The 27477-nt window shown below is 47.8% G+C and overlaps 1 protein-coding gene across 2 annotated transcripts in view; it reads right to left on the reverse strand.

Annotated features, from left to right (window-relative positions):
• Positions 1–10117, reverse strand: part of Wnt7a (Wnt family member 7A) — a 47914-nt gene extending 37797 nt beyond the window's left edge. Inside the window, exons 1-2 of one of the 2 annotated variants that reach the window (XM_005364884.3) lie at positions 9783–10117; positions 7436–7662 (exon numbers count right to left, since the gene is read on the reverse strand). In XM_005364884.3, the coding sequence (XP_005364941.1) occupies positions 7436–7662; positions 9783–9853 (298 nt within the window). In that variant the 5' untranslated portion in view covers positions 9854–10117. Of the gene's footprint in view, positions 1–7435; positions 7663–8481; positions 8540–9782 lie in introns of those variants that run through there. The other variant, XM_026788310.1, reaches the window with a different exon arrangement.
• Positions 10118–27477: the final 17360 nt, after the last annotated feature.

The following is a 27477-nucleotide window of genomic DNA, read 5'->3' on the forward strand; positions in this document are numbered from 1 at the left end:
CTCAGTCTGCGTGATAAGGCACTTGCCATCCACTGTGCCTCAGCCAGTGGGATGACTCCGACCCTACACCCTGCATCCCTGAGTCTCACCCTTCTCATCTGCGAACTGAGAACCCGGGAAGCCACTACCAGGTTGCCCTGTAGACAAGAGATGCTCCTCCAGAGCTTCTAGGGAAATCTCATCAAGGGGGAGGAGGGCAAGTGTTAGTACTGAGGTTAGTACACACCTCTTTGTGTCCTGCAGGCCAGGATGGTCCTACAGGTGACACAGCCCTTCATAGAGTGCACGTCAATCCCAGCTTTATCTGTTCCCATCAGATGCTGGAAGATACAGGGACGGACCCGTGGCTGACTAGTGTGTTGCTCACCAGTTTTTATTGTACAGAGATCCTGGCTGTGGGACAGGTGAGTGAGCATGGGGTGGGCAGGTAGGTATGAAGGGATCTGAGCCCATAAACATTTAACAGCTGTGAATTTAACCAAACATGCTCCTCAGAAACTGTAAAACCTCATGGCTGTAGGCTTTGGGTCTGAGCACTTTATCCTATACCATGCATTCCCAGATGTATGTCAGACATGTCTGTGAATCTCTACTGCCCTTGTGTGGAGACTCTGGCATCCAAATTTCCTAGACACCTTCTGGGAATTGCTGCAGAATGCTGACTGGGTAGACCTGATGGGTCCCAACCACACTGGATGCTAGCAGGCCCCTGTTCTGGACGCATAGAAAAGATGTTGGACCTGAGAGCGGGTGACCTGAGTGTTGGCCCCAAATCACATTTTGAGTTCAGTTGCCTGTAAGGGTATCACAGAATAGCCATTACCAGTATATGTGCCTCTGCAGTGCTTTATCATGGAACAGATGCTCAAGTTTTTAGGGCTTTTAGTATACTGGTAGACACATCAGCCCCATCAGAGCAAAGAGTATTACAAGCTAAGTTCCCCCCAATCACCAGCCATGAAACCAAACCCCTCCTGCACAGCATCTGCCAGTGATGGTCAGGGCCAGGCAGGGTATGGCGGGGACAAGTCTGCTGAGCAGAACTTGGACACAGCTGCTCTTGAGTGAGGCTACAATCGTCTTTCTTGGCTGGTCAATACTTATCCCCCTGGACGGCAAGGCAAAGGGAAGATGACTGAAGAGTGAGCACACTGAATGGCTATTCGAATAGGCTTGCCTAATGTACACAAGGTCCTGGGTCCCACATTGGCACTATAAACACAAAACAGCTGCCATGATAAGTGCCACGGCATCAAAGGACCCAAACAGATATGTGTGGCAAACAATGTTCAGTCTTATTTATTTGAAAATGAAATGCTTCATCTTCCCAGCAAGGAAAATAAAGCACTTACAAACTATGTGAGGGACTCCTGGACACGGTGTTCAGGGCTAGCCTGCGCTCCATGGCTCTAAGGCACTGGGGACATGGGGGGAAAGGAGTGGTCTTCGGGTACTCCATGAAAACCTACGATGTGCCAGGTTCTGGCCTCTACCAGGCCTGGGGGCCCTGGGAGAAGAAGGCAGTTTGGCAGACCCAAGTCCTAAGGAGCCTCAGGCTGGAAGAGATGACTAACTAGAGATGCGTTCTTCCACGTGTCCACATGTGGTGAGTGCAATGAATACAGCAGCCCACTGGGCAGGGCCAGCTGTCTCAAAGGAGAGCTTCCTGGAGGAGGTGGCTCTTGAGGGGAACCTTGTATAATACCAGGGTGGCAGGCTACTGCAGCAGCTCGGTTGTCTCTCCTGTGTGCGCTGTAGACCCATTCCCTGGTTCAGTATTCTGTGGTGTACCCATGTCTGCTGAGCTCATGGTGGTCACCAGTTTTCCATGTGCTGGGCATGAAGCCACGGCTCCCTACAGAGCTCTGGCTGGAGATATAGAGATGGTCCAGCAACAAAGGGAGACTCACAGGCCTTGTCCATCCCTTAGCCACCTGGGAGACAGGCATCCTTGTCACTGTGGTCGAGGTCTGTGGCTAGGAGACAGCAGGTAGTTAGGACTAAGGCCTGGAGCTGTCTGAGCAGCAATGGCATCGGGGAAGATATGGAAAGGGAAAGGGTGGATAGGGACGCACTGCAGAAGTATGGTGGGGCATCTCTAAGGGAGTGGTAAGCAGAGAGACGGAGGATGTCTGGGGAGTGGCATGTGGGCAGAGGGGACAGCAGACTGTGCCAAGAGAGGACTTGGCCAAAGGAGTAGGGACCATGTCTGCATTTCTTCCGAGAGCAACAGGAAATCACAATAGAGTTTTATGTGGGGACATCCTACTTAGAACAACACTGATGTCTGCATGGACTGGAGGGTCAAGCCGGGTAGAGTGCATAAGGAAAGTGACGTTGTCCAGGCACTGACCGTGTGAAGATGCTTTAAACAAGGCGATGAGAATCGGGCAGATTTGGAGACACAACTTAAGTCAATGTAAGGACTTCAGGTTAGCGGCCTGGCCAATACTTTCTGCCACACAAAAAATTGAACCTGGGCCAGGAGTCAGAGGCAGGTGGATCTGTGTGAGTTCGAGACCTGGTTGGTCCACAGAGTGAGTCCCAGGACAACTACCCTACCTTAAAACAAAACAAAAAACAAACAAAAAAAAAACAAAAAACAAAGAATAGAACTTTGGGAATGAGTCCCCAGTTCCTGAGCTGTATCTCTATCGGATCAGCACACAGGCTCCATGAAGAGGGAAAGGGGAGATCCAGCCCACCAGGTGCCAGCGTCTTACATCCTGTATCATGTATTTCTGCTGCCACCTGCCATGGTGGACCACATCAGATGGGCAGAGTGAGAGGAGAAAGGTCCATGCCCCCCAAAGTCATCAGTGATATAAGGGTGAGGCAGAATGGAAACCTGGGTGTGACTCAGACTCTGGAGCACATCTAGCTGCCCCAGACAGCTTCCCTGAGGTTCTCAAGTCTGGCTCACACACATAGGCAAATCCCTCTAGCAATGGGGAATTCACTACTGAGTCTCGGCTCAGCCCCAAACCAGCCATGGATGCAGCTAACTTTTGCCTCTCTGTAAGACTGGCAGGACAGGGCCACAGGAAAGGACTGTCTCAGCTTCTGGCCACATTTGAGCCTCAGTGAAGAAAAGCAGAGAGTGAGGCTCCCCAACAGTATCATGACACCAGTATCACCATGCCATCCCAGCCCAACGAGAGAACCTGCAAGACAACAGGGCAATGGGCAGAAGGCATGAACAGGCAGCTCAGGCTGAGTAAACACAACCTCCTCCCTTCCCTGGGAAATATAAATCAAGATGGCAGGGAGCTCCATGGGTGGAACCCACTCAACCTTGCAGGAATGTGGAGGTCTGAGAAGTCCCCTTGGGAAGGCATAGTGGCACTATGGAGTGACAGAGAGGTGGAATCTGCCACCGTCATGATTAAACTCAGCTGAAATGAAGTCATTTCACAGGGAGGATATCTGTTATGATGAATAAAATATAAACCCCAGGGACATGGAAAGCTCTCCATCCCCTCCACATTTACAACGGGAGAAAGTCTGGCCTGGGAAGGGACAGGTGGAGAAGGAAGTTCCCACAAGGAAGGGCCATCCCTCCTCCATTGGAAAAGGGTTTTAATGGCCTAAGAAAGTGTTTTAAGAGGGCAGAGCACTTGCCTAGCAGGCTTAAGGTTCTGAGTTCAGTCCCCAACACAGAAGAAAAGGATAGGGATGGGTGGGGCTAGAGCCCTTCTTGGGCCCCCAGAGAGTCTCCCTGGGCCAGGTCTCAGCTTATTAAACATATCACATCCTACATCACACAGAAAGAATCCTGGAACTCTCAGGAAAGCTTTACTTGCTAGAACCCTCTCTTACCTGAACCCTCTCCCTGTCTCCTAGGACCTTAGACACAGTTCCCTTGGTTTTTCCCACTACCCGTGATCCCAGTGACTAGCTAGCAAGCTCCTTACCTTGTTCTTAGATCCAAACTCCTCTTTCCATCTGGGGGGGGTGATGTCCCACCTCTGAGCCCCTTCCAGCCCTCTAGCGTTTCTCTTAAGTCATGGACCATACCACTGCTTGCTGCTGTAGGCTCAGTTATGTCCCCCATAACTCACACTGAAGCCCTGATCCCTAGCACCCCAGATGTGACTGCAATCTGACAGAAGTCTTTAAAGGGGTGGTTGGGTTAAAATAAAGTCACTGGTGGGCCAATTTCCACGAAACTGGTATTTTCTTAAAAAGAACCATAAGAGCATCCATGAGGGAAAGGAAGAAGCAGGTGAGGACAAGGCAACCACACAGCTTCACAGGCAGTGGTAGAGTGATGCCCTAGTAAGTACAAGGTCCTGGATTGGATCCCCAGCACCAAGAGGGGAAAGCTTACGCAAGTCCAAGAGAGAGGCTTCAGAAGAAAGCACACCTGCTGGGCCTTGGTCTTGAACCTCAAGCCTTAGGAACTGGTAGGAATAAATGCCAGCTATTTAAGCCCCAGTTTGGGCATTTTGCTTCTTTTCCATGAGAGATGCCCAGAGTGGAGTTCTCTCATGGTGGTCAGCAAGGCACCTTGCCCTTGGGATGAACACATGGCCCAAAGTCCAGCTCCATTAAGCTGTAGAACCAGAAGAAGCATTGAGGTAGGTCAAGGGTCTTTCCTGAAGTCTTGGACCCGTTGCGGTCCTGGGTCTACAATGACCATCTGGTTGTCCCCATGGCATTGGTGGAAAGCAATACAACCTCTGGTCCAGCTATTCTGAAGCCAGCACCATCCCTAGTTTTCCAGTTCCTTAGGCATTTCAACAGTCCCCTTTTCACCTGGGTGTGTTGGACTTGGTTTCAATTTCTGCTTCCAAGAGGCCTTGTCCAGACATGCTCACAGCCTTCTCAGATCTCTGCATGAAAATCCAGACACTCAGAAGGAAAGGTAAAGCCAGGAAGCTCAGGCAGAACAGAGGACCACAGTAGGGATGGGTGGGAGCAGGTGGGAGGAAGGAACTAGAAGCTAGCTACCCTGCCTCATAATCTACCTGTGTATCTCTCACATCCTGAGCTGATAACATGGTTGCTCTGCACGCAAGACTGCCTTTCACAGCTTCACTTGCAGCTAGGTGAAGCCATGTGACTAAACTCTAGCCAATGGACTATACAAAGATGGGCAGGGTGGAGCTTCTGAGAAGTCCCTGCAAAGGTGACACATGTTCTCTATGGTTCAGAGTGTCAGAGAAGATCCATACGTCAGAGACTTCACCTCTATGAGAAAAGCTGAAGAATCCTGGGGCGGCGGCAGGGTGAGGATCCCAGGAATCCCAAATTTTAGAGATAACAAGATACTTGTTAACATAAGAGAAAGACTTGACTCATAGGAAGTTGCCATTTTTTTGTGACAATGCTTAAGGTGCAGCCCATACATTGGTAGTCATGGTCATAGTCAGAATATCTCAACAGACCCCAAGTCCTAGAAAGTCAGGCTTCTTAGACTGGGCCCCCACATCTCCCAGCTCTAGCTCCCACTTTCATCCATGGTACCCTAGATTGCCATGTTCTGTGCTTCCTCATAGTTTACCTGTCCCGACTGGCATGCCTCTAACCCAGTCTTTTGTTTCCCAGGATACTGGGGGCGTCCCTCCTCCTTAGACTATGTAGGGCTAATCCCACAGTATGTAGCCAAGAGTGCCTCCATCCTGCCCCCCTCTGCTACAGCCCAATGGGTCACAGTGTGTCTGTGGGTTGGCTATACTCGTTCTGAAACAGGAAGTTGTAAGAGATGATCTCTGTCCTGGAAGACCCTGTCACCCACTTTGGCCAAGTGGCCACTCACTTCTGAAGCTCAGTTTATTCTTCATAGTCCAGCAAGGCCATTAGGGTCCTTACACCCAGCCTGGGTAGGACGCTTGAGAAGGACAAAGCTGACAGGTGACAAACAGAAGGCTTGGGAGCCTGGGGTTTCAGAGGCTTCAACCGCATTCTTGATGTTGCCTGAGCTGAGTTGGTCTGCTCCTCTCTCCTCCACAATAACACTGATTCTGAGGCTGACATGAGGGAGGGGACAGGTGGGTGTGAAGAGTATCCAGACAGGGAATGCTGGGAAAGGGGCTCTGCAGGAGGGGACCTGCCTGCCCATGTCATACAGACCACAGGGCCCGACTCTGTAGTCTATACAGAATCTAGTGACCAAAGTGGACTTGAGCAAGACTCCTGGAGGCAGGGGATGACATATTCACCATGAGCTGGCTGGGAGTGGGCAGAAAGCACTGAGATAGTGTGAGGTGCTGGCTGATATGGAGCCAAGGAGCAGGTAGTGGGAGGCTCCCAGAGACTTGAACGCATGCAGAGGATTTGGGCACTGATCTCCAGAGAGGCACGATGGCCTTTAAGAGGAACCAGTAAAGTGTGTTTGGAAAAGAGGATGAGACTGAGTGGCCCTGAAGAGGCCAAAGTCTCAGCAAGAGGTGGGCAATAGTCTCCTGCTGTCTGGAGTGAACGGCCCCTTTAAAGGGTCTTTCACAGAGTAATACCCTGCTCTGGTTTCTACTAAACTGTTCCTTCTGGGAGCAGCCGGGAGACGGAGCAGCCTGGGAAGCTGGGGAAGCAGCCAGAATGTGGAGGATGCTGGACTGGACAGGGGGTTTTGAGCATCCCGCTGGAATTGCTGGTGCTAGGGCTGAAGAGAGCAATTCAAGGGGACCTTTGCAGCAGAGCTGTGTACAAGCCCAGCCCCAAGAGACCCGAATTGCCCTGTGGCTTGGGGAAGGACACCGTACAGAAGTGAGTCTGTTGCCATCTTGGGCCCCCAAGCCTGGACACATAAAAGTGAGAAGACATCTCCACATCCTCCCCCATGGTCCAGGACCTCCTGAAGATCAGTGACATTCCCTGCTCTCTTCTCATCACACACCTATCATGATTGCTCTACAAGTTGGATACACGTGTGCACATGCTCAGGCATATATACACGTCTGCACATACCAACCCCCCCCATCCCTGCCAAACATTACTGCAGAAATCAGATGGATTCTCAGGACTGTCTATGTCACGGGACTGACTATGCATGCTGGACCACAGTAGGGAGTGCTGGGGACTGTGGCAGAGAAAGGGTCACTCAGACCCTACCCTCAGGAGGCTGCAGTCTCAGCTCGAACTATAACAATGATGCCAGCCCACACTAAGTGGTCAATAGATCTGCCCATTTCCCAAAAGAAGCTGCAACCCCCTATGATGGGTAAAACATCCCACATTTAAATTGGTACCTCATTTGAAAACACGTTAGATCTGCCAGTGAGTCTTTGGCCCATCTGTTGGTTTGTAGTTGTCTGTAACCAACAAAGTGCATGCATGGCTTCCATCTGCAACCCTGGCCTTCGGTAGACGTTAATCCATACACCCACAACATACAATCAGCAAGGGTACTAGAGCACAGCGCTAGTAAAGGGACCACGGAGGGTCCCAAGGGTGGCCCAGAAGGCCCGGCTCAGGGTGTCTGATGATCACATACCCACTTTAAGCTCCTTTCCGAAGACAGTGCGCTCTCCCAGAGCTGAGCAGTTCCAACGGCCATTGCGGAACTGAAACTGACACTCGTCCAGGCCCATTTGGGAGCCTTCTCCTATGACGATGATGGCGTCCGGTCGGCTCTGGCAGATTGCCCGCTGTCTGGGAGCCAGACCTGGGATCTTGTTACAGATGATGCTCGCACCCAGAGCGACCACGGAAGAGAAGCCACTGGAGGGGACACAGATACAGGGGGTGAGACCTGGAGGGAGACTGTGGGGTCGCAGGTGCTGGAGGGGGCAACCTCAACTCAGATACTATAGTGGACCTCCCACAGAGCCACGGGGAGGGGGGAGTGTCTGAGGGAGTGCAGGCCAGAAGGATGAGGTAGTAAAGATCTCACCTACAAGTCCTCTAAACCTCTAACTGGCCCCCAGGATATGTTTGTCCCTACAGAGAGCAATGACACCATGGGACCCAAATTTCAGAGAAGTAATTTACTAGTGCCCAAGGGGGAGGGCCTCTTTTCCATCAAAGCCTTTCTGTTTTCGAACCTGGAGCAAGTTCACAGCCCTCTGTGTATCTCAGAGCCAGTACTGCTTAAGCAAGAGCTTCTGCTAGGCAGTCTGCGCCCAGAAGGGTCGCTGGAAAGCACATATTGAGGTGCCGTTTTTTAATATTTGGTAACAGTTCCCAGGGGCTGGAGTCATCTGAATAACCCAGGTAAACTTAAAATACACAAAATGGGAGACACAGGAGCCAGTCTTACCAACCAGACTGGGAAACCTCCAGAGGTTTGGGGACCTTAACCCTCGGACCCAGGGGGCAGCGGAGCAGGTCAAAGTCACTGCAAGTCTTTACTGGGGCCTCCCTCCAATTGCTCCAGAGAGGAGAAGGCCACGTCCTCCTGACCTCCTCCTCCCCCTAGGGTAACTGGGCCCCTTAGTGAGCCAATGAGGTGTCCGATCTCCGAGGTTTAAGCTCGGCTGTTTTCTCCTTCTGCAGTTTTCTGTGTCTCCTCCCCGTTTCTAATTAAAAAGAAGATAATACCTAACGCGGGCAGAGCCAGTAGGCCGGACCCGCTTCCTGGATGCTGGATGAGTGGATGAGCGAAGGGCGGCAGTGCACCGGCCAAGATGAAGATTAAAGCAAGTGGGAAAAAGAAAAGCCATCCAGACGCGGGCGAATCAATAACACTTAAAACACACCCGCAGGCAGGCAGCGCGCGAGCCCAGAAGCCGCCTCTTGATCCGCGGTCGGGCTGGAGGCCGCCTAGTCCACTCATCGCACACTTGGTTGCGAAATCCCGTTCCAGAGAGGTGGGGTTGGGAAAGTGGGAGGCCTGAGGGTGGCGATGGAGAAACACAAAGGGTCTGTCACACGCCCCCCCTGGTCTTGGGTCGAGTCCTCCCCAAAGTGGCGATGTGAGGTTCCCAGCAAGTAGAGGGGGTGTGTAGAAAGGCAGGTGTGAAATCTACAAGGGTGGCCCTTTGGCGCCAGCACCTCTGTCCATGACTAAAGCCAACCACGTCTCCCGAATCCTGCCGCACAAGTCACTTCCTAAGTACAAAGGGAGACACCATGTAATGCAGCGCAGTGGTATCTGGAGCCGCCTATTACCACTTTCTAGTAAGAGTGTTGCCTGCCCCACCTCCAGGCACGCCTGGGCTCCTTGGCTCCCACCCCAGCGACCCCAGGGTCGGGCTGTCTCGCTTCCCTTTGCTGGTGTCTAGAGAGCGTTTCTCCTTGGTATCTCTGACCATCGATTGACTATCTGTGGTCTTACTATTTGTTTCTGATCGCTGAGGGTGCTGCTTTCTGCCTTGGAAAGTGGGTCTGAGGGTCGCTGGAAATAGGCGGTGCCAGGCCTCTGAGAGGTGGTTAATGCTTTTCCAGAGAACGTTCCTCCGCCCCTAGGTCCTTGTTTGCTACCTGGGGAGCCCTGTCTGCAAAAGGGCTGCGCCCAACGCATGGAGTTTCTGCCGGGAACCTAGCTCTCTGGGGTGCTGGTAGTCCTGCCAGACCTACTGTGCTTGTGGCTTGCAGGGTCCTTGGGAAAGATGACCCTGTGGAGCAGCTAGTCTCCTCTAGAGTCCCAGAGCTATTTGTTTCTGAGGGTTTCCAGACTCCGCGATTCTTTGGGATGGCCCCATCCCCTGCCCAGGTCTGCGGAACAGTAAGCGCTCAGGAGGTGTCCGCTGGCTGGGATCCTTTGTGCCCTCAGGGTTCCCGCACCGCCCACTGCCTCTCCTGAGCTAAGTTGGGCAGCACGCCTCCCTCCCGGACCCAAGCAACTTTGCCTGGACCTCACGCTGGACCGCACGCGCGAAGAGGACGCGCGCGGCGCTTACCCGATCCGGAGGTAGACCATGCCCAGGCTGAGAAAGAGGTGGCCCAGGCAGCGCCGCGCTTTCCGGGTCATAGTCCCTGCTGGTGGCGGGTGCCACGGGCAGGGCTGTGCTGATCCCGCCGGCCGGGCCCGGCGGGGCAATCCACATAGCCTGCTCAGGGGGCGCGGGCCGAGGCTCCCTGGGCCGTCCGTCAGGACGTCGGTCCGCGCTAGGCGCTGGGGACTGTTCCAGAGCGCGGGAGCCGCGGAGCCAGAGAGAGGGACAAGCGCACAACGCGGGGCGACGCTGCGCGCCAGCGATCGCGGCAAGTGTTTGAGGCGCGGGGACTGCGGGGCGCTGCTGCCGCCCGCCCCCGCCCCTCCCTCTCCGCCCTTCCCCCGCCCGCCTCCCGGAGCGCCCGCCCCGCGCCCGAGCGCCCACGGGTCGAGGATGTCTGCCCCGAGCGCGCTCCCGCGGTGCTCCTCCGAGCTCGCGGTGGGAGGCGGGGGCGCAGAGCGGAGTTGGGGGTGGGGGGCGGTGGAATCCCGTTCGCTTTCACTAATTCGCAGGTTGAGACCAGCAGGTGCCCAAGGGCCATCCTCTGGGTGGAGAGGATACAGGCTCATTCCAGAACCCTCGTGCCTGGTTAGAGTTCTGTCACACGGGCTAGAAACCGGGAACCGGGGTGGCGACCTCATCTAAAGAACTACTACCACACACATTCTTTACTCACCCTCGTCTGTGCGAGGGACTGGCTGCAGCGAGGGCTAGACGTTCCAGGATCTCCGAAATCTGGCTACCAGTGGAGACTTGGAATTGGACTGAAGCCCAAATGACCAGAAGCAGAACCTGAGAACTCGCGCAGGTGTAAGCTCAGGGCGCTCTCGTAGCGACATCTGTTGGAGATGTCAGGTAGTGCATCTGGTCTCGTGTCTTCCTTTCCCTTCCTTTGATAAAACACCTCAATCCAGAGAACAGGGAATATATGAGCCAAGAAGTTTCAGCTGAAGAGACTGAGGCTCATTAAGGTAAAGTCAAACTCAAAATCAAAGTCACCATCTGGTGAGTAGCCAGATTGGAACAAGGTAGCCCCAACTCTAGTGAATCCATACTCTTCTCTCCACTTTAGGATTCCATGCACACACTCATTTACGCTGGTGCTCACCCTTCTTCCACAGAGATGGCTGTTCACGCATGCATGCACGGGGTACAGACTCCAGCCAGGCACCTCTGTGAACACGGTCGATTCAAGGAACAAGGGGACAGTGAAGAGACAGACCTTACAGCTCCAGAATTGCACAGGCTGATAGGAAGATCACAAGAGAGGGTGATGGGAGAGAGGTTTCTGGGTACTGGAATTCAATTTAGCTCTGAGGAGGTGAGTGGGCTGTCCCTAGCGGGTCACAGGATTTGGACACCTGTTATGGTTGAAACTGAGGGGTGAGTGAGGGAATGGCGGGGGTGAAGAGAATGAAAGCCAATGAAGTGGAGGGAAGGGGGGCACTGCAGACCTTAACTCTTAGCAGTGGGGGACACTGGAGAACAAGCAGGTGACACATTCGGTGTGTGCATTCCAGAGCATCCTTCGGGTGTTCTGTGGAGACACTGATGGGGATGGGAAGGAAGCTGGGCACAGGGGAGCCTGATGAGACTCCCTAATGGGTTCATGGGCAGATGGGATGCGTTGGGCTGGAGAGTGCTTGTATTGCTGTTTTGAGTGTACCCCAGACTGGCAGGGAACTGGCTGGGGCTGAGAATAGCCTTGAGCTCCGGGTCCTCCTGCTGCTGCTCAGGAGTGCCAGGATTTCAGACTTGTGTGCTTCCACTGTGGTTTATGGGATGCTGGAGGTTGAACCAAGTCCTTTTCTAATGCTAACAGTACTTTCCCCAAGTGAGCCTTACCCCCAGCCTGGAGCAGTTTTCAGAACATGGCTACTGCATTGTTCTACCATTTTCCCATTACAAGGTGTTCTCTGTGTCCTCCTGGCTTACCTCCTGGCCAGTGATGGCTTCCTCAACGACAGGGGAAAGGTAATGGGGCAGGAGTCACAGGTCTCGGTGGCAGAAGGATACATGCCGGAGCCCTGAGTCACCCTAGTGGCTGCTGTGCTGTGTGGAAGCCAGGAATATGTAGAGTCACTGCAAACTACAGTCCCAACTGAGTGCCTGGTGCCATCCATCCTGATTGCTACACAGGTATGTGAAGGCCCTCCAGATGCCAACAGCCATCCACCAGTCTCCTGGCTTCAGGTTTGCCCCGTTGAGGCATTGTGGACAATGATCACTCTGTGTGACCTCTCCACCCATGGAGCATGCTCTTGTGTTGCTCCTCCTCCTCATCTACAAAGGGTCAGACCCTTTCCAGTCTCTTCCATAACATTTCTCTGGTTTGTCATCATGCCACGGATGTCGGGACACTCACGCCCTGGGAGTGGTGGCTGTGGCGGTAGGGCAGCATAGCAGGCAAATGCTGAGGGCACCTGCTGGGAAGGGGAAAGAGAAGAAAGAGGAGGAGGAAGATTGCAGATTGGAGAACATTCCGAGGCAGAGGAATGGAGAGAAAGAATACTCTCTGCCTCCTCGAGCAAGTAGCCCGAGGATGACAGAATGGTCAGGCCAGAAGCAGCACTGCCCTCGGAGCTGCAGCCTGATAAGTCAGCCCTCTGACGGTCACATCAGTGGGTATAATATGAGGAATGGGATCACGGGGGATTAAATAGCCCCACATCCTCACAGCCAGTAGCATTGATGGAGCTGAGGTTTGAGCTTGGAGAGCACTTGCTCCAGCCGTAGCTCCTACACTACCCCTTCATTCTTCATTGTGTGTGTGCTTTTTTTTTTTTAAGACAGAGTCTTGTGTAGTCTATGCCAACCTGAACTCACTGTGTAGCCCGAACTCACTCTGCTGAGCTGATCCTCCTACCTCTGCCTCCTGAACACTAGGCTAGCTCTCATACCTTCCATGGTGGCATTAACTTACAGAAGAAAGAAGACCAAGGCCACCACAACAGAAGAGACTGTTGGGGATCTGAGATGACTGTGTGTACTATGACAAATTCCTGAGACAAATAAACTTATAAGCACAAAGTCTTGTTTAGCCTACAGTTTCCAGTGTTTCAGCCCATGGTCCTTGGTTCTACTACCTTTGGTCCTGTGGTAGCTGTGTACATCATGAGGGGCCCACTTAGGAAAGGGGAGTGCTGGGGTTATGGAAGCTGGGAAGCAAAGAGGCAGAGAGGGACAGGAGGAAATTGCACGTCCCCTGAAAGCTTTATTTCCTCCCATTAGATTCTGTGGTGGTTGGAAAGAAAATGGCTCTCAAAGGGAGTGGCATTATTGGGAGATGTGTCTTTGTTGGAGTGGGTATGGCCTTATTGGAGGCAGTGTGTCACTGTGGAGGCGGCCATTTCCTGTTCCCTGCATGATGTGGGACTCTCAGCTACTTCTCCAGCACCTTGTCTGCCTGCATGCCACCATGCTCCCTGCCATGATGATAATGCATTGGGACTCTGAACACTAAGCAAGCCACCCCAATTAAATGTTTTCCTTATAAGAGTTGCCATTGTCATGATGTCTCTTCACAGCAACATAAACCCTAACTAAGACAGATACCAACCCTTAAACTACCTCCCAGTAGTTGGGAGGCAGAGGAAGGTGATCTCTGAGTTCAAGGGCAGCCTGTTCTATATAGTGAGAACTTGTATCAAAAAAAAACCATAAAAGTTTCTACAACCCCTCAATGGTGTCACAAGCATCAGTCTTTGAGAACGTTTCAGGATCCCAGCTGTGGCATTGTATCTGGGCTGTCAAGAGGGACTGAGGTCTCTATGGACATGCGTGATCAAATTAGAATATGGATGGGACATCTCAGTACCTAGGATAGTGGGGATCCCCAAAGCCCCAACACCTCATTCTGATTGGCAAACAGCTGGGAAAGGGAGTCAGTAAAACTGGAGCGCTCCCTTTGCTCCCCTCTTCCCCTCCCTCCTTGTTGCCCATGTGTTGGGTGTAGAATGTGTGTGTGTGCGTGCATATATGCATGTGTGGTGTGTGTGTGTGTGTGTGTGTGTGTGTGTGTGTGAGGTACGTGATGCACATTGAATATGGTAGAAGGGGTGCCCTGTCCTTCCTCTGTGCATAGCTGGAGAGGGTGCCTTCCGCTCTCTTTCTACGCTGTAAATTTGTTGCTCACCCTCCAAAACCTGCCCAAGTCTCTCTCTCTACTCACCTGAAAAGCCTGCCTTGATCCACCTGACTTCTGTCCTCAGTTCTTAACTTTTTCTTCGTCCCTTTATCGAATATCTCTCATTGATTAAATTGTGCCAGGCTGTTATAGACACAGAGGGCCAGGTATTCTCTGCAGATCTTTGAATGAGTCAGATACATCTCCCTACCTAGGACCAGGTCTGTATCTGAAGACTCTTCCTTGGGCTTCCACTGCCTCTGGGCTTGTCTTGGGAGAGTCCTTCCCACCCTAAAGGATGTCCAGGCTCACACCATCTTCTCCCACTAGACGATACTCTCCTTGTAACAAAGCCCCTTCGACTCTGATCACACAGCTTGCATTGGGGCTTATGTCAAACCAGGACCATGACTTGCTGAAGAAATTCCACATCTTGGGTGTCGCTAAGCCTGGGATTTGGTCCCAGTTCTACCTCTAATTAACTTCATTATCCAAGACAGCTTTTCATTTGTTTGTTTGTTGGGTGTGCTCTGAAGCTAGTAACTTCCAGGCCACTTACTCTCTATGGGGCTGAGAAGTGGACACTGAATCTGGTCCATCCCAGGTCCAAAGCCACAGGAGTTCAACTGTTCTGGACTGGCTGCAGATTGATTGTCATTTGCAGATGCCTGTTAGCCCAGGATCTCTCTCCCCATCTGTGACCTCTATGGGTCCTGGAAAGATTTGTCTCTATGACCCAGTGGATTGGTTCCCTCTTACATCTTCAGGCAAAACAAGCCTACCTGGGCAGGAGCACACTTGCTTTTGTGCTTTCTGCCACCTGCTGGAGACAGAAGATATGATCACCTCAGTCCATGTAACAGTTGATACTAAGGGGCGCCTTGTCTCTATGGCATAAGAGAGAGAGCCATAGAATAGGACACCCCAAATCCTTCTAATGTAGGCTCACACACTAATACACATTCATGCACATACAATACCCCCACAAGACACACACCCCCAAAAGGAAAGAAGGAAGAGAAATAAAGGCAAAACATCATAGACCACAGAAAACCTTTCATTACTGAAGTAACTGCAGCTGCTGGGGTCCTGTGCTGTGTGGACCACTGATGATGAATGAAGTCGGCTGTTGCTCAGGGAAAACACAGTAAATGTGACAGGACGGCTCATGGAGAACCTCAGGTAGCAGCAAAGAAGGCCTCTGACGAGATTCGTGCTAACACAGGGTGATGAAAAGCACCCCAGGGCCACCCTGAAGTCCTCCACCAGGACACTTCTCCCCACCACAGTGGCGGTTGTGTGGCATTACCTTGGCCTGCATGCTGGCCTGTTCCCCTGACCTGATAAGAGTGTCACCAAGATGGGTGGATATGACACCAAGGTGATGCTCTCAAATGCCTGAGCACCCAGCCCATGGAGAATGACAGCCAGAAGCAGTCAGAAGGAAGTGGCCAGAGCCACTGTCTGCCATGAGGGACTGAGGCCTTCCTCCTGCAGAGTGCACCCAAGGGTCTGAGCAGGACTGTAGCCCTGTCCTGTATGGGACTGTATAGGTGAGGTAAGTGTCTGCACTTTATGGCTGTCCAACATGCCACCGCACTGTGACCACCTCCGTGTGGACAGCCCCATTGGTATCTGGTGGGAGAACACCGGGCCTCTCTCACGAAGGTGTCTGGCTCTCCCACCCTGGAGCCCTTGCCTTCATGTCCTGTCTCTCAGGTTGGGAGAAGGTGGGACAAGATGATGAGGCCTGCAGACTTCATTCCCACATCTAGAGAGCAGAAACATGTAGAAACCCAGAATCCCTGTGACAAATTACTCCAGGCCTTTGCCTCATAGAAGGAAGGCTTTATTTTGGTCTTAGAGGTTTTGGTCTGTGGTTGCTTAGCCCTATCGTAAGGCAGTTTACCATGGCAGGAAGCTGTCAGGGAAAAACATGCTCCCCTTGTGAAATTCAGGAAGCAAGAGAGGGACATGAAGGAATTGAGGTCCTTCCTGTTCTCTTCTTCAAGGACCTGTCCCCAATAACTTGATGTCCTTCCACTGGGTCTTACCTCTTGAAGGTCCAGTTACCTCCCAGGAGCACCACAAACTGGGGTCCAACCCTTCACATGAGCCTTTGGTGACAACTAAGACCCAAAATAGCACCTTCTGTTATGAAATATTACTTAATTAGATGTGTTACATTTGTTTATGCTGCATTTGTTTAATGATGTAAAGATGTGTTGCTGTTTCCCCTTGCCTGCCTAAGGCACCTGATTGGTCTAATAAAGAGCTAAACAGTCAATAGATAGGAAAAGAAGGGTAGGTGAGATTAGTGGAAAGAGAGAATAAAGAGGAGGAGAAACCTAGAACAAGAGAGAAGAGAATGTGGAGAAAGAGGGGGACCCAACCGAGGTTAGAAGCCAGGCAGGAAACTAAGACAGACAGACAGACAGTCAGACGGACAATTATATGAAGAGAAACAGGTCAATTAAAGAAAAAAAAAACTAGCCAGAAAAGAGCATAAGCCTAGGTCAAAGCATTGATTTGGGCACAGTTTCTCCTCATACAGGTGGAATCAGAGAATGAGAAAAAGGAGAACAGACACTCGATGCCCTCTTGGTCCTGATCTCTTCGACTCAGAAACGCGGCCTGGCAAGCTAGTAGTGTGTCTGCTTCTCCCCCAAGTGCTGTGGTTTTTTTGGCAAAGAAATGCTCAAATCCCCGAGTGAGACTTTAAAGTATACTTGTTTTCAGACAGACACAAACCCAACACACCCTCCCAGTGCTTCCCTGTGTGTCTCTGTGCTTGTGTGCATGGTTGTGAGCTAAACCCACTCCAGAGTCTGCAGCTCTTGGGAAGAAAGCAGATGACAGCCTGCACGTTATACTCTGTCGCCCATGCTGTGAAGGAGACAGGCAAGTGGAGAGGGCTAGGAGAGCTGATTCCCATCAGCACTCGAGCTGTGCAGGGCCAGGATTGAGCTGCCATTTGTCCTAAATAGGCCAACACTGCTATGAGCCACTTCAAAGCTGGGTTTTGTAGCATTGGCCGCACTTCTTTCTGCTGATTTGAGAGTAGCAAAAGATACCATAACGACTAATTTCCATCGTCAACTAGACTGCATCTGGGATTAACGAAAATGGGTACTCACTCCTGTGAGGGATTTTTCTTGATCAAGTTATTTAGACCAAGTACAAGTGACACCTTCTGGTGACATAATCAGATAAAGGACATGGAAGGAAGAAATGTTTTTTGTTTGTTTGTTTGTTTTGCCTACTTGCCCTCACTCTCACCATCAAACCCATCCATCCTGTTGCTCTAGTAACCCTACGCCAATATTAGATTCAAGTTCTTTGAGATTATAATAGACTGAAGACCAGCAACTCTTCAGGAATCCTCTAGAATTCCAATGTCAGAGAGAGACTGCTGAGATATCCAGCCTCGTGGACTGGACATCTAGCAGATTCTTCTTCTTTTTTTTTTTTTTGGTTTTTCGAGACAGGGTTTTTCTGTGGTTTTGGAGCCTGTCCTGGAACTAGCTCTTGTAGACCAGGCTGGTCTCGAACTCACAGAGATCCACCTGCCTCTGCCTCCCAAGTGCTGGGATTAAAGGCGTGCGCCACCACCGCCCGGCTCTAGCAGAGCCTTAGCCTGTCAGTTTTGAGACAGCCAGTTGAGGAGGCAGGGCTTCCTCCCAGGGTATTGTGGGATTAAGGAAGCAGTAGGTAATCAGTGTTTTGTGCCCAGTGAGTGCTCCCTAAATAAGCCAGGGAGGTCTCTCTTTATGTACTCTCACTAAAGGATACTCTGCAGGAAGCGATGTTCCGGGCCCATGGTAGACTTCAAGCTGATGTCTCTAAACAAATGAGTGTGACTGTTGTTGTAGATAAGCTGTAGTGAGAAAATACTGGTTACTGTGATGATAGAGCTGCTCTCTGGCTTTTGACTGAAAACTACATTTCCCATCATTCTTTAGATGTTAAAGTAACCATAATGGTTCTTTGAGAAGTCTATGGAAGACATAATTCTTGGGTTACCCTCATTCCCCTGTTCTCGTGAGCTTTGTGAGTGGGATGATGGGCTGGAAGTAGGAAGACTGGTCCACAATGGCCTGGTGAGCACCATGGCAGTCCACACTGCCCACATTGGGATTAGTTCTTCCAAGGGGAAGGAAAATCTCCCAGTGTTGGTTTTGCCCATTTGTCTGTTTCCTAGTGAAAGGACATGAAACATTGGTGTTTGGTTCTTAGTCCTTGGGCTCTGGAAAAATCTAAGCACAGCAGACCTGTCTCACTAACTCCCTCCTCAGATTCCTGGGGCTGGGATAGAAGCTCCACAGCTGCCCAGCCCTCGCCTGAGTCCTGTCCAGGCTCTAGCCCCTCAGAAGGCTCACATGCAGAGAGTCTCTCCTCTAGGTGCCAGTGCCCAAGCTCAGGCACCCTCACTTCCCATGGCTCTCCTGAGCACTGTCTCTAGATCCGGCAAATGTTGCTCGGAATCTCCATGCTGCTCTGATTTGCCACGGGCAGCTGGACAGGGAGCAGGCGCTGCACTTCCCGTCTATGAAGCAGAGTTGTACAACTAAGAGAGACCAAAAGAACTCAGATGGGGAAAGCCAAGGTCAGGACGGTGACAGTGCCTTCAGATACGCCAAGACCAGGATGATATGAGAGAGGCAGACAGAGAGAGAACAGGCAAGAAGAGGGGCGAGAGAGGGAACCGACTGATGAGTACTTTTAAAGTGTCTCATAGCCAAGAGTAGAAAAGCACTTGGGGGGAGGTGATGACGTAACTGCCCCAGAGGAGCAGGCAGGCTGATGCCAATGGGGGAACTAATACCTTTCCCTTCAGAGATGTAACACTTGAACTGGGGAAACCTTTTGTGCTGGAGCAGAGTTGTAACACTTCTGTTGGGGAAGCCTTTCCCTTCAGAGCTGCAACACTCACACACCTCTCCTTGTGTGAACTTCTCCTGTGCGCTTTACTTCTTTAAACTGCCGACCTCCCATATGACACTAGGTGGCGCCAGAATGTGCGTACTTAAGGCTTTGGCTGAGGCTCCCTTGCAGGTTGGTCTGCTGGTCCACTGGCTTGGTTACAGGAACTTTTAGAAAGTCCAGACATTAATTTTATAAGCAGCCTATACTTTTAGTGCAGCTGTCAGTGAACACTGTGAAATTAACTTTCCAGGTATGACAACAGAGGAATCATCAAAGGATTCAGTCTCCAGCATGCTTCAGTACAACAGATCCAACCATACAGTTTCTCTCAGAAACCTGGTGAGGGTCTGAATTTGATTCTGGCTTTCCTAAGGCTACTGTTGCTGGGATGTTTCGAGAACTCTCCTGAGATCCAAGGTGTTTTGTTTCTTCCAAAGACTCTTAACATAATTCAGTCCGAATTTCTCCACCAAAACTCCATTATTTTCTATACAAGCTACTATTAAGTAAAAATCAGATACTCTGTTCTTGTTTCTCAGTAAAATTTCTAAGTCAAACGTGTGAGGTTATATTTTCTCTCCATTCTTGGTTATATTCTTCATATGTGTGTGTGTATATGTACGCACACATGTATGTGCATGTGTGTACATGTATAAAATCCCCATGCTTCACAAACTGGAAACGAATACATCACTACTGGAAATGAGTACATCATTACCAGATGGGTAGGCTTGGTGGCTGGAGCACCAGGTTAGCCCATCATATTGTTGTTGGAGCACCAGGTTAGCCCATCACATTGTTGCTGGAGCACCAGGTTAGCTCATCACATTGTTGCTGGAGCACCAGGCTAGCCCATGACATTGTTGCTGGAGCACCAGGTTAGCCCATCACATTGCACTGGTTGCCTGGAAGCAGAGAGGGTGAATGTACCTGTGCTTGCTCTCAACTGCTCTCTTCTCTGTTCTGCAGATCCGGATCCCTTGCCCACAGGATGGTGGCAGCCGTAGATGGGGGGTTCTCTTAGCTCAATTAATGAATTAAGATAAACTCCCACAGACAAGCTCACAGATCTAGACTCACTGAGACCCAACCCTACATGATTCTAGAGTGTGTCAAGTTGACAAAACTAACCTCCACTCTTTGTCAGGTTGACATAAAAACATATCACTTAAAGATATCACCGTTGGGCCCTTTCCCCTAAATCTCATATTTATCTAATAAATTATACTCCAACTTTCAAAGTTCCCCATGGGCCTTAAAAATTTCACTTTAAAAGTCCAAAGTCTCTTTCATAGAAAAAAAATCAAGTTATATACTTGCAACATATATTGACACAAACTAAATATTTCATTTCACAACGGAAGGATCAGAACATAATCACAATAAGCCCAAACCAAAATCCAATAGGATAAACACCAAATCCATACAACTCTATGTCCAGCATCAGGAGTTCATGGTGTAAAAGGCTGGACTCCAAAGGCTTGAATATCCCCACTCTTCCATCTCTGCCTCCTGTAAACACAGATTCTCTCTTGGTTTTAAGCTGATTCTGCTCCACACCCACAGCTGTCCTTGGTAGATGTCCTGGCATTGCCAGTATTTGAGGGTCTCTGCTACTGAAGACAGATGCTAAAAAGAAATCCCATACTAGCTCAAAATTGAGTATAATAAAAGGTTATTTATTTATGGGTAGACTCACAGATCACAGTCCTTTGCTCAAACGGGGAATAGCAACCAAATCTCGCAGCCAGAAGAGAGAGGGAAGGCACGCTTTACATCGGCATTGATAGAATAATAGGCAATGTCTAAGTGGGCGGGTAACTTAAAGGCTATTGGCTGTAGGATTTCCTACAGCACCTCCCCTTTTTGTTTAAATAAGAGAGTTCTAAACCTAATACAAAATTATATGCAATAAGAACAAACATCAGGTATAAAAATTAGAATTACACCCAGCATAAACAATATCAAGCAAGAAGCATGTGATAAATGTTTCAATAATTATCCTATCCTAAGGAGTCTAAGTCTTGTATTATAAATAACTTGGCCAAGTCATGAGAGGAAAATAACTACAACCATCTTGTCTTCAACCCCATGGAAGACCCGAGAAGAGAAATAATATTACTTGAGTAAGCAGGAAGTGCAATCAAGCAACTTCCAAAATGTGCAACAAATGACAGAGACAACTGGCTACCTAGGCAATTATCCAAAGTCTCATTTGCAACATTGGAGCAACCAACTTTGGCTAAGGCCTAGAGTAACTGACAGACCATTTTCAGAGGCAGAAAAAAATTTCAAAACTGTCTTACCCTGTCTTGGCGAGATTTGACAGTCTTTTTTCTTACATCCTGCTAGTCCTGTTCGGACATTGTGCATTTTGTCAGTGGTTGATGCATGGGCTGTTCCTTGCCCAAAGGCCAGTTTTGCCAAGAAGAAAATAAGCTCCAAGTGGAGTGTCTTCGGTGCTCAACATTCTTTTGGGAATAGATCAGTGCTGCCAGGAGCAATCATGTCTCATATCAACAGAACCCTAAGTTATTTAAATGCCATATTCTACAGCTCTTTGAAGTGGTTGAAGATTACCTATCTATGTAGAATTCAATCTCTATGTATCTAAAGAACCTGATTAGTCTAACTATAAGTATGACAAAAATGGATGACTATTGACCTATACTTCTTAATACCTTAAAGACTAAGACTTCATATTAGAATATTAAATAATCTTTAAACAACAGTGCAACAAATGAGGACAATGACCTCAAAATGTAAACAATGTATAGGTATCTTGATCAGAGGTAGAAATTATACTGCAATATGATAAATATATCCTAAAAGTGTATCAATATACAAAATATCTTAAGCAGAAGAAGAAACATGCATGCATACAATTTAACAAAATGATTTTGCCTAGGTATACAAATATTGTAGATAAAAATAGGAACATATTCAATATAATTTAATTTTGTATCAATATACAAAAATCTAAACCAATGTAAATTACCTATAAATAATAGCTCACAAGTATTCACGCTTTTACTCACTATTATTATGAGTATGAGTAAGCTCACACTAATCTATTATCCTATCCAATTTCCCTTTTTTTCAAAGAGATCCCTGAGCCTACATAATTTCTCCTCAATCCCAACACTATAACAATTATAATCAACCCCTAAATGATGTCTCTAACCCTAAGGACAAACTTTGTTGGGAGAGGGGACATGGTCTTCTAAAATTACTTCCAGCTGTCATGGGGGCGATGCTCTTTCTATGGGATCTTGTGAAAGTAAAATGATGGTTAAGTTCCAAGATTTCTGTCTGGTATAATTGCAAATAGTCTCTGATTATTTGGTAGGGTTTTTTTGAAGTTCCTATTTTGAGTTCTGGCCAGAACTTTGTAAAAAGTTGTACCATTTCAACTAGCCAAGATGGAACCATCTTGAGCAGCTGGTATCCAAACAGGTCTTATAGTGTAGCACTATCAGAATCATGATGCTATATCAACCAGGTGGGCATTGTTGTTGTGGGGCCCCATCTTCTTCCTGGAAACTTCAAAGATTACTTCAGGAATTAGATGCCAAGATTCTGGAATAATGTACTCACATCCACACCCATGTCTATCAAACCCACAATTACAATGCCATTTATATGCACTCTTAGCTTTGGTCTTTGATCATTTATAGAAGTCTGCCAGAATATACATTTCCTGTTTTCTATTGGAAATTTTGATTCATCCTCCATGTTTATTCCATCATTCAGGACTATATGGTTTTTACAGAAGGCTCTAGATTTTTTAATTTTCCTGGAGAGACATGTCCTCCATCGTGACTAGGAATGACTGGACCACTTTTGACTTGGAGGCCTGCGAGGAGCCCCTCCAAGGAGTTTCCCAATGGTATCAGGTTGCCTTGTCTGTCTTTTGTTGATCTGCATTTATTGGTCCAGTGTCGGCCTTTACCACACCTTCTACATAATCCATAAGGTTAATACCTTTTATTTTTGTCATTACCAGAGGAGACATTATTTCTAGGAATTACTTGTCTACTATCCCTTCTTAGATGACCTATTCTACCACAATTAAAACATTTGGCATTTTAATATCTCCTCATACCTTTGTAAATTACTTCTCCTACCCAAGCTTCAGTATTATAGTAAAATGTCTCAATGTATGCAGGATCCATTTACCCTGTTGGTGATGATCTAATCTCTAAAGGCCCAAGTATCTTTTTGCATTCTAAGTTGGTATTTTCAAAAGCCAGAGAGTCAATAAATACCCGTCCAACATCTGTGTCTGTTACTCCTATTTGTACAGCCTTAGTTAATCCTTGTAAAAAGTCACTAAAGGGTTCTCTCTGCCCCTGTTTAACCCTGGTATATGATTCAATTTGTTTTCCTAGTTCTTGAATCCTGTCCCAAGCATTTAAGGCTGCTTTGTGACATAGGGACAAGATGTGTTCATCATAAAGAGCTTGAGCCTGTGGGTCAGCATAAGTGCCCTCACAAAGAGTTTGATCTTGGGAAGTTTCATGTCCTTTTGCATTTCCCTGTTGTTCTAAAATTTTTGCCTCTTCCTTGAAACAACATTTAAACATCAGTTAAGGCCTGTCATCCAGGACTGCTGAAACTAACTGAAGCCAGTCATGTGGGGTGCCCTTAATGCTAGAAGCCCAAGTCTTTACCATCTCCCTAACAAATGCAGAATGCAAGTCATAAGTTACTACTGCTTGTTTAAGTTCTTTTAGATCATTCATTCTTATAGGTATCCATTTACCTTCTTTGAATCCTTTTGGGCCTTTAGAATTTGTTGCTTTGTCAGAGTAGATTACATGGTAGGAAGCTAAAACCCTGTGTAAGTCATCTCTGACAGCTATTGGTGATGTCGAATTCTGTCCCTGCACAGGGAATGACACCACCTACAGTGGTGGGTGTCCCACCTCTATTAATACAATCTGTATAAACACCTACAGATGTGCTCACAGGCAACCTGAAAGGAGAAGTTCTTCACTGAGACCCTTCCAAGGTGATTCCAGGCTGTGTTGAGTTGACAATTCAAACCAACCATCAACTGCTGTATAGAAAGGTTACTGATTTCTGTCTGTTAATTTTGTATCCTGTTGTTTTGTTGAAAGCATTGTTCAGATAGATGAGTTTTTTCCCTCAGATTGTTTGGCTGATAACCCTTCTTTCTTTAGTGATGGGTTAAGTCACTACATTGGGTGTGAGTGAAGAGATGATTCTTCTTTCCTTATTTTAGAGAAAATTCTTTCATATTTTCTTTACTTAATATATCATTGGATGGAAGCTAATCATACATTGATTTTTCTTATTTTGAAGTGTATCTGACCTATTCCTGCTTTCTTCGAGCTTTTATTGTGAAGAGAAACTGAATGTTTTCAAAGGCCTTTTTCTGCATCTTGTTTAGGTATTCATGTAATTTCTGTCCTTAAATCTACTTGTATGCTGTGCTGCATTTATGAATTTGCCTGTATTGACTTTCTCTTCTATCCCTGGAATGAAATCATATTAATCATAATAAAATCATCTTCATGATTATACACTCATTTTATGTATTCCTGAATTTTGTTTATAAGTATTTTATTGAGAATTTTTCTAATTTTATTTGTCTACGTAATTGGTTTGTATATTTTTTTGTTGTGATGGTTTCTTTTGTATATTTATATGGTTTTGGTGTCAGTGTGATGCTGCCTTTGCATAATGTGCCTGGTGGTGTCCTCTCCTCCATGGTGTGGAAGGGTCCGACGAGCACTGAGATGGCTCTTCTTACACAGTGGGTGAGTTCAGCAGCAAATGCATCTGCCCATGGCTTTTCTCTGTAAAGGACGAGGACTGCTCCAGTCCACTGCCTGTGGTTGACGACTGCTCCAGTCCACTGCCTGTGGTTGGCGACGACTGTTCCAATCCTATTGCCTGTGGGTATTTTTAAGTTGTTCCTATTAACTTTGGTAATTTGCCTGTGTCTAGAAATTTCTCCATTTCTGCTAGATTTTCCCGTTTTGAAAATATAAACCTTAATAGTATTCCCTAAGAGTCCTTTGGATTTCATTGCAATCTGTTGTAACACCCCCTTTTCATTTCTAATTTTATTAATATTAATCTTCTCTTTCTTTTGAGTAAGTTATTTATGGTTTTGTCAAACTTGCTTCTTTTGTAGAAACTTTTCTTTCAAAATGTGGCTAGGTGGTTTGCCTGCCTGTCTGGAAACCACTTGTGTGTAGTACCTGTAGAGGCCATAAGAGAACATCAGATTCCCCGAGACTGGCATTCCAGTAGGCTGCCTACTACCCTGTGGTTTGAAACCTCAGTCCTCTACAAGAGCGATCAGTGCTCTTAACCTCTGAGTCACCTCTCCAGCTCCCACAACCCTACTATGAGTTGACCCTATGTATTGCTCTTTATAGTCTTCATTTCTTTAATTGTGTACAAGACTTCAATATACCCTGTCATCTGCTATTTTGAGTTTAGTTTCTTCTTGTTTTTCTGAGACATTGGGGGAGGTGTATCATTGTATTATTTATTTATGATCTCTCTGCTTGTTAAAGATTAAGTACTCAAAGCCATGAACTTTCTTCTGTGAGGTACTTTTGCTGTACGTACTTCAAAAATCCTGCTAAAAAACTCTGTAGTAGGAGCTGCGGGTTGCATCCTGCCACCCAGCTCCCGCCACTGGCTAACTTTACCCAAAATAACAACACACAAATTGTATTCTTTTAAACACTGCTTGGCCCATTATATCTAGCCTCTTCTCGGCTAACTCTCGCACCTGGACTAGCCCATTTCTAATAATCTGTGTAGCCCATGAGGTGGCTTACCAGGGAGATTCTAGCCTACGTCCATCCTGGGTCTGAGTTTCATGTGTCTGCCTCAGAGAGCAGAGCTATCGCCTCTGTCTGGGAGAGGGGAGCATGGCGTCTCTGCTTCATTTTCATTTGAATCTAGAAACTTTAGAATTACTCTGTGGTATCTTCCATGGCCCACTCTTCACTTAGGGTATACTGGTCAGTCCCCAAGCACTTGTGTAGTTTCTGTTACCAGAGGTTCCTTGTTTTATTCCATTATGATCCAATAATACACAAGAGATTATTTCAGTTTCTTTATTCTTTTCAAGATGACACTTGCTGTCTAGAGTGTGATCTATTCTACAGTAGGCCCATGTGCTGCTGAAAAGTGCTTGGATGGAATGCCCCCTTTACACCGAGTCCAGATCATCTCTGATGTAGTATTTCCTGACTGATTTAAATTTGAATGGTCAATCTAAATATGAGAGGGTCTTTAAGTTCCCCTCTATGGTTACATTAGGATCTACCTTTGACACTCATTATGGAATTGGAGCCCTAACATTCACTGCTACACATTTACAATTGTTATATCTCCCTGGTGAATTAGTCACCATGTTAATATGTAATGGCTTCTAGTTTTGAGGTCTGTTTTATCAGATATCAGAATGGCTACACGAGCTTGCTTTCATCTTCTGCTTGCTTGATACATTGACTTCTACCTTTTGATTCTCAGTCCACGATATCTTTTCTAGTCAAGATTTATTACTATTTATGTGTATGTGTGTATATCTGTGTGGAAATATACCTCATTAGTGCAGGTGCCCACGGGAGGCCAAAATGAGTGTTGGATCCCCTATAGCTGGTGTTACAGGCAGCTGTGAGCCGCTTCATGTGGAGTCTGGGAACTGAACTAGGATCCTGGGGAAGAGCAGCAACTGCTTCTAACCACTGGGCTAACTTTCTCACCCACATATTAATTGGAGACTAGAGATTCCTGTAGTGTGTATGTGTGTGCGTGCATGTGTGTATTCATGTGCATGTGTGTATTCATGTGCATGTGTGTATTCATGTGCATGTGTGTATTCATGTGCATGTGTGTATTCATGTGCATGTGCACACAGATATGGAGGCTAGAGGACAACCTCAGGTATCATCCTTAGGAACGCTGCTCACTTCCTTTGAACCACTGTCTCTCACTGGCATGGAACTAACCGATTATCTGGGCAGCAACCCTAGGATGGCAGGATACGTTGTTTGATTTATTGGTTTCTGCAGAATCTCACTCTGTAGTTTAGGTTGTCCTAAACTCACTATGTATTCCAAGTCTGAACTTGAACTTGTAAGCGATCCTCCTGCATCCGTCTAATTGCTGAGACTATGGCTTGAGCTGCCACAACCTAAGAACATTAACTCCTACCTCTGTAGGAAACTCATTTGCTTCAGAGAATCCATGTTGGCATGGGGTCTCACAGTTTATGTTAACTTTAGATTTATAATTTCAGGAAAAAATAGCATCAAAGATTCTTATGTCTGTTTCTTTTATTGAAGACTAAAACCTTGAGAATCACTCTTTGTAATACAAAATTATGTGTGTTTTAACAAATCGATAGTCTTGGTGCCTTGTCCCCTTCAAAAACAGAACAGTTCATCACCTTGAGATTTCTCAACTGCACCTCTCTTGAACAACCCACCTATCCCTGCCCCAACCCTCACATCATTCATCCTTTCTCTGCCCTATAAAGCCCCTCATAAAGAATGTTACATGAGTGAAATAAACCCCAGTCTTTGCGGTCTGTTTCCTTCCATGTGGTGCACA

Source organism: Microtus ochrogaster, unplaced genomic scaffold (assembly GCF_000317375.1).
Source record: "Microtus ochrogaster isolate Prairie Vole_2 unplaced genomic scaffold, MicOch1.0 UNK1, whole genome shotgun sequence".
Classification (NCBI taxonomy): Eukaryota; Metazoa; Chordata; class Mammalia; order Rodentia; family Cricetidae; genus Microtus; species Microtus ochrogaster.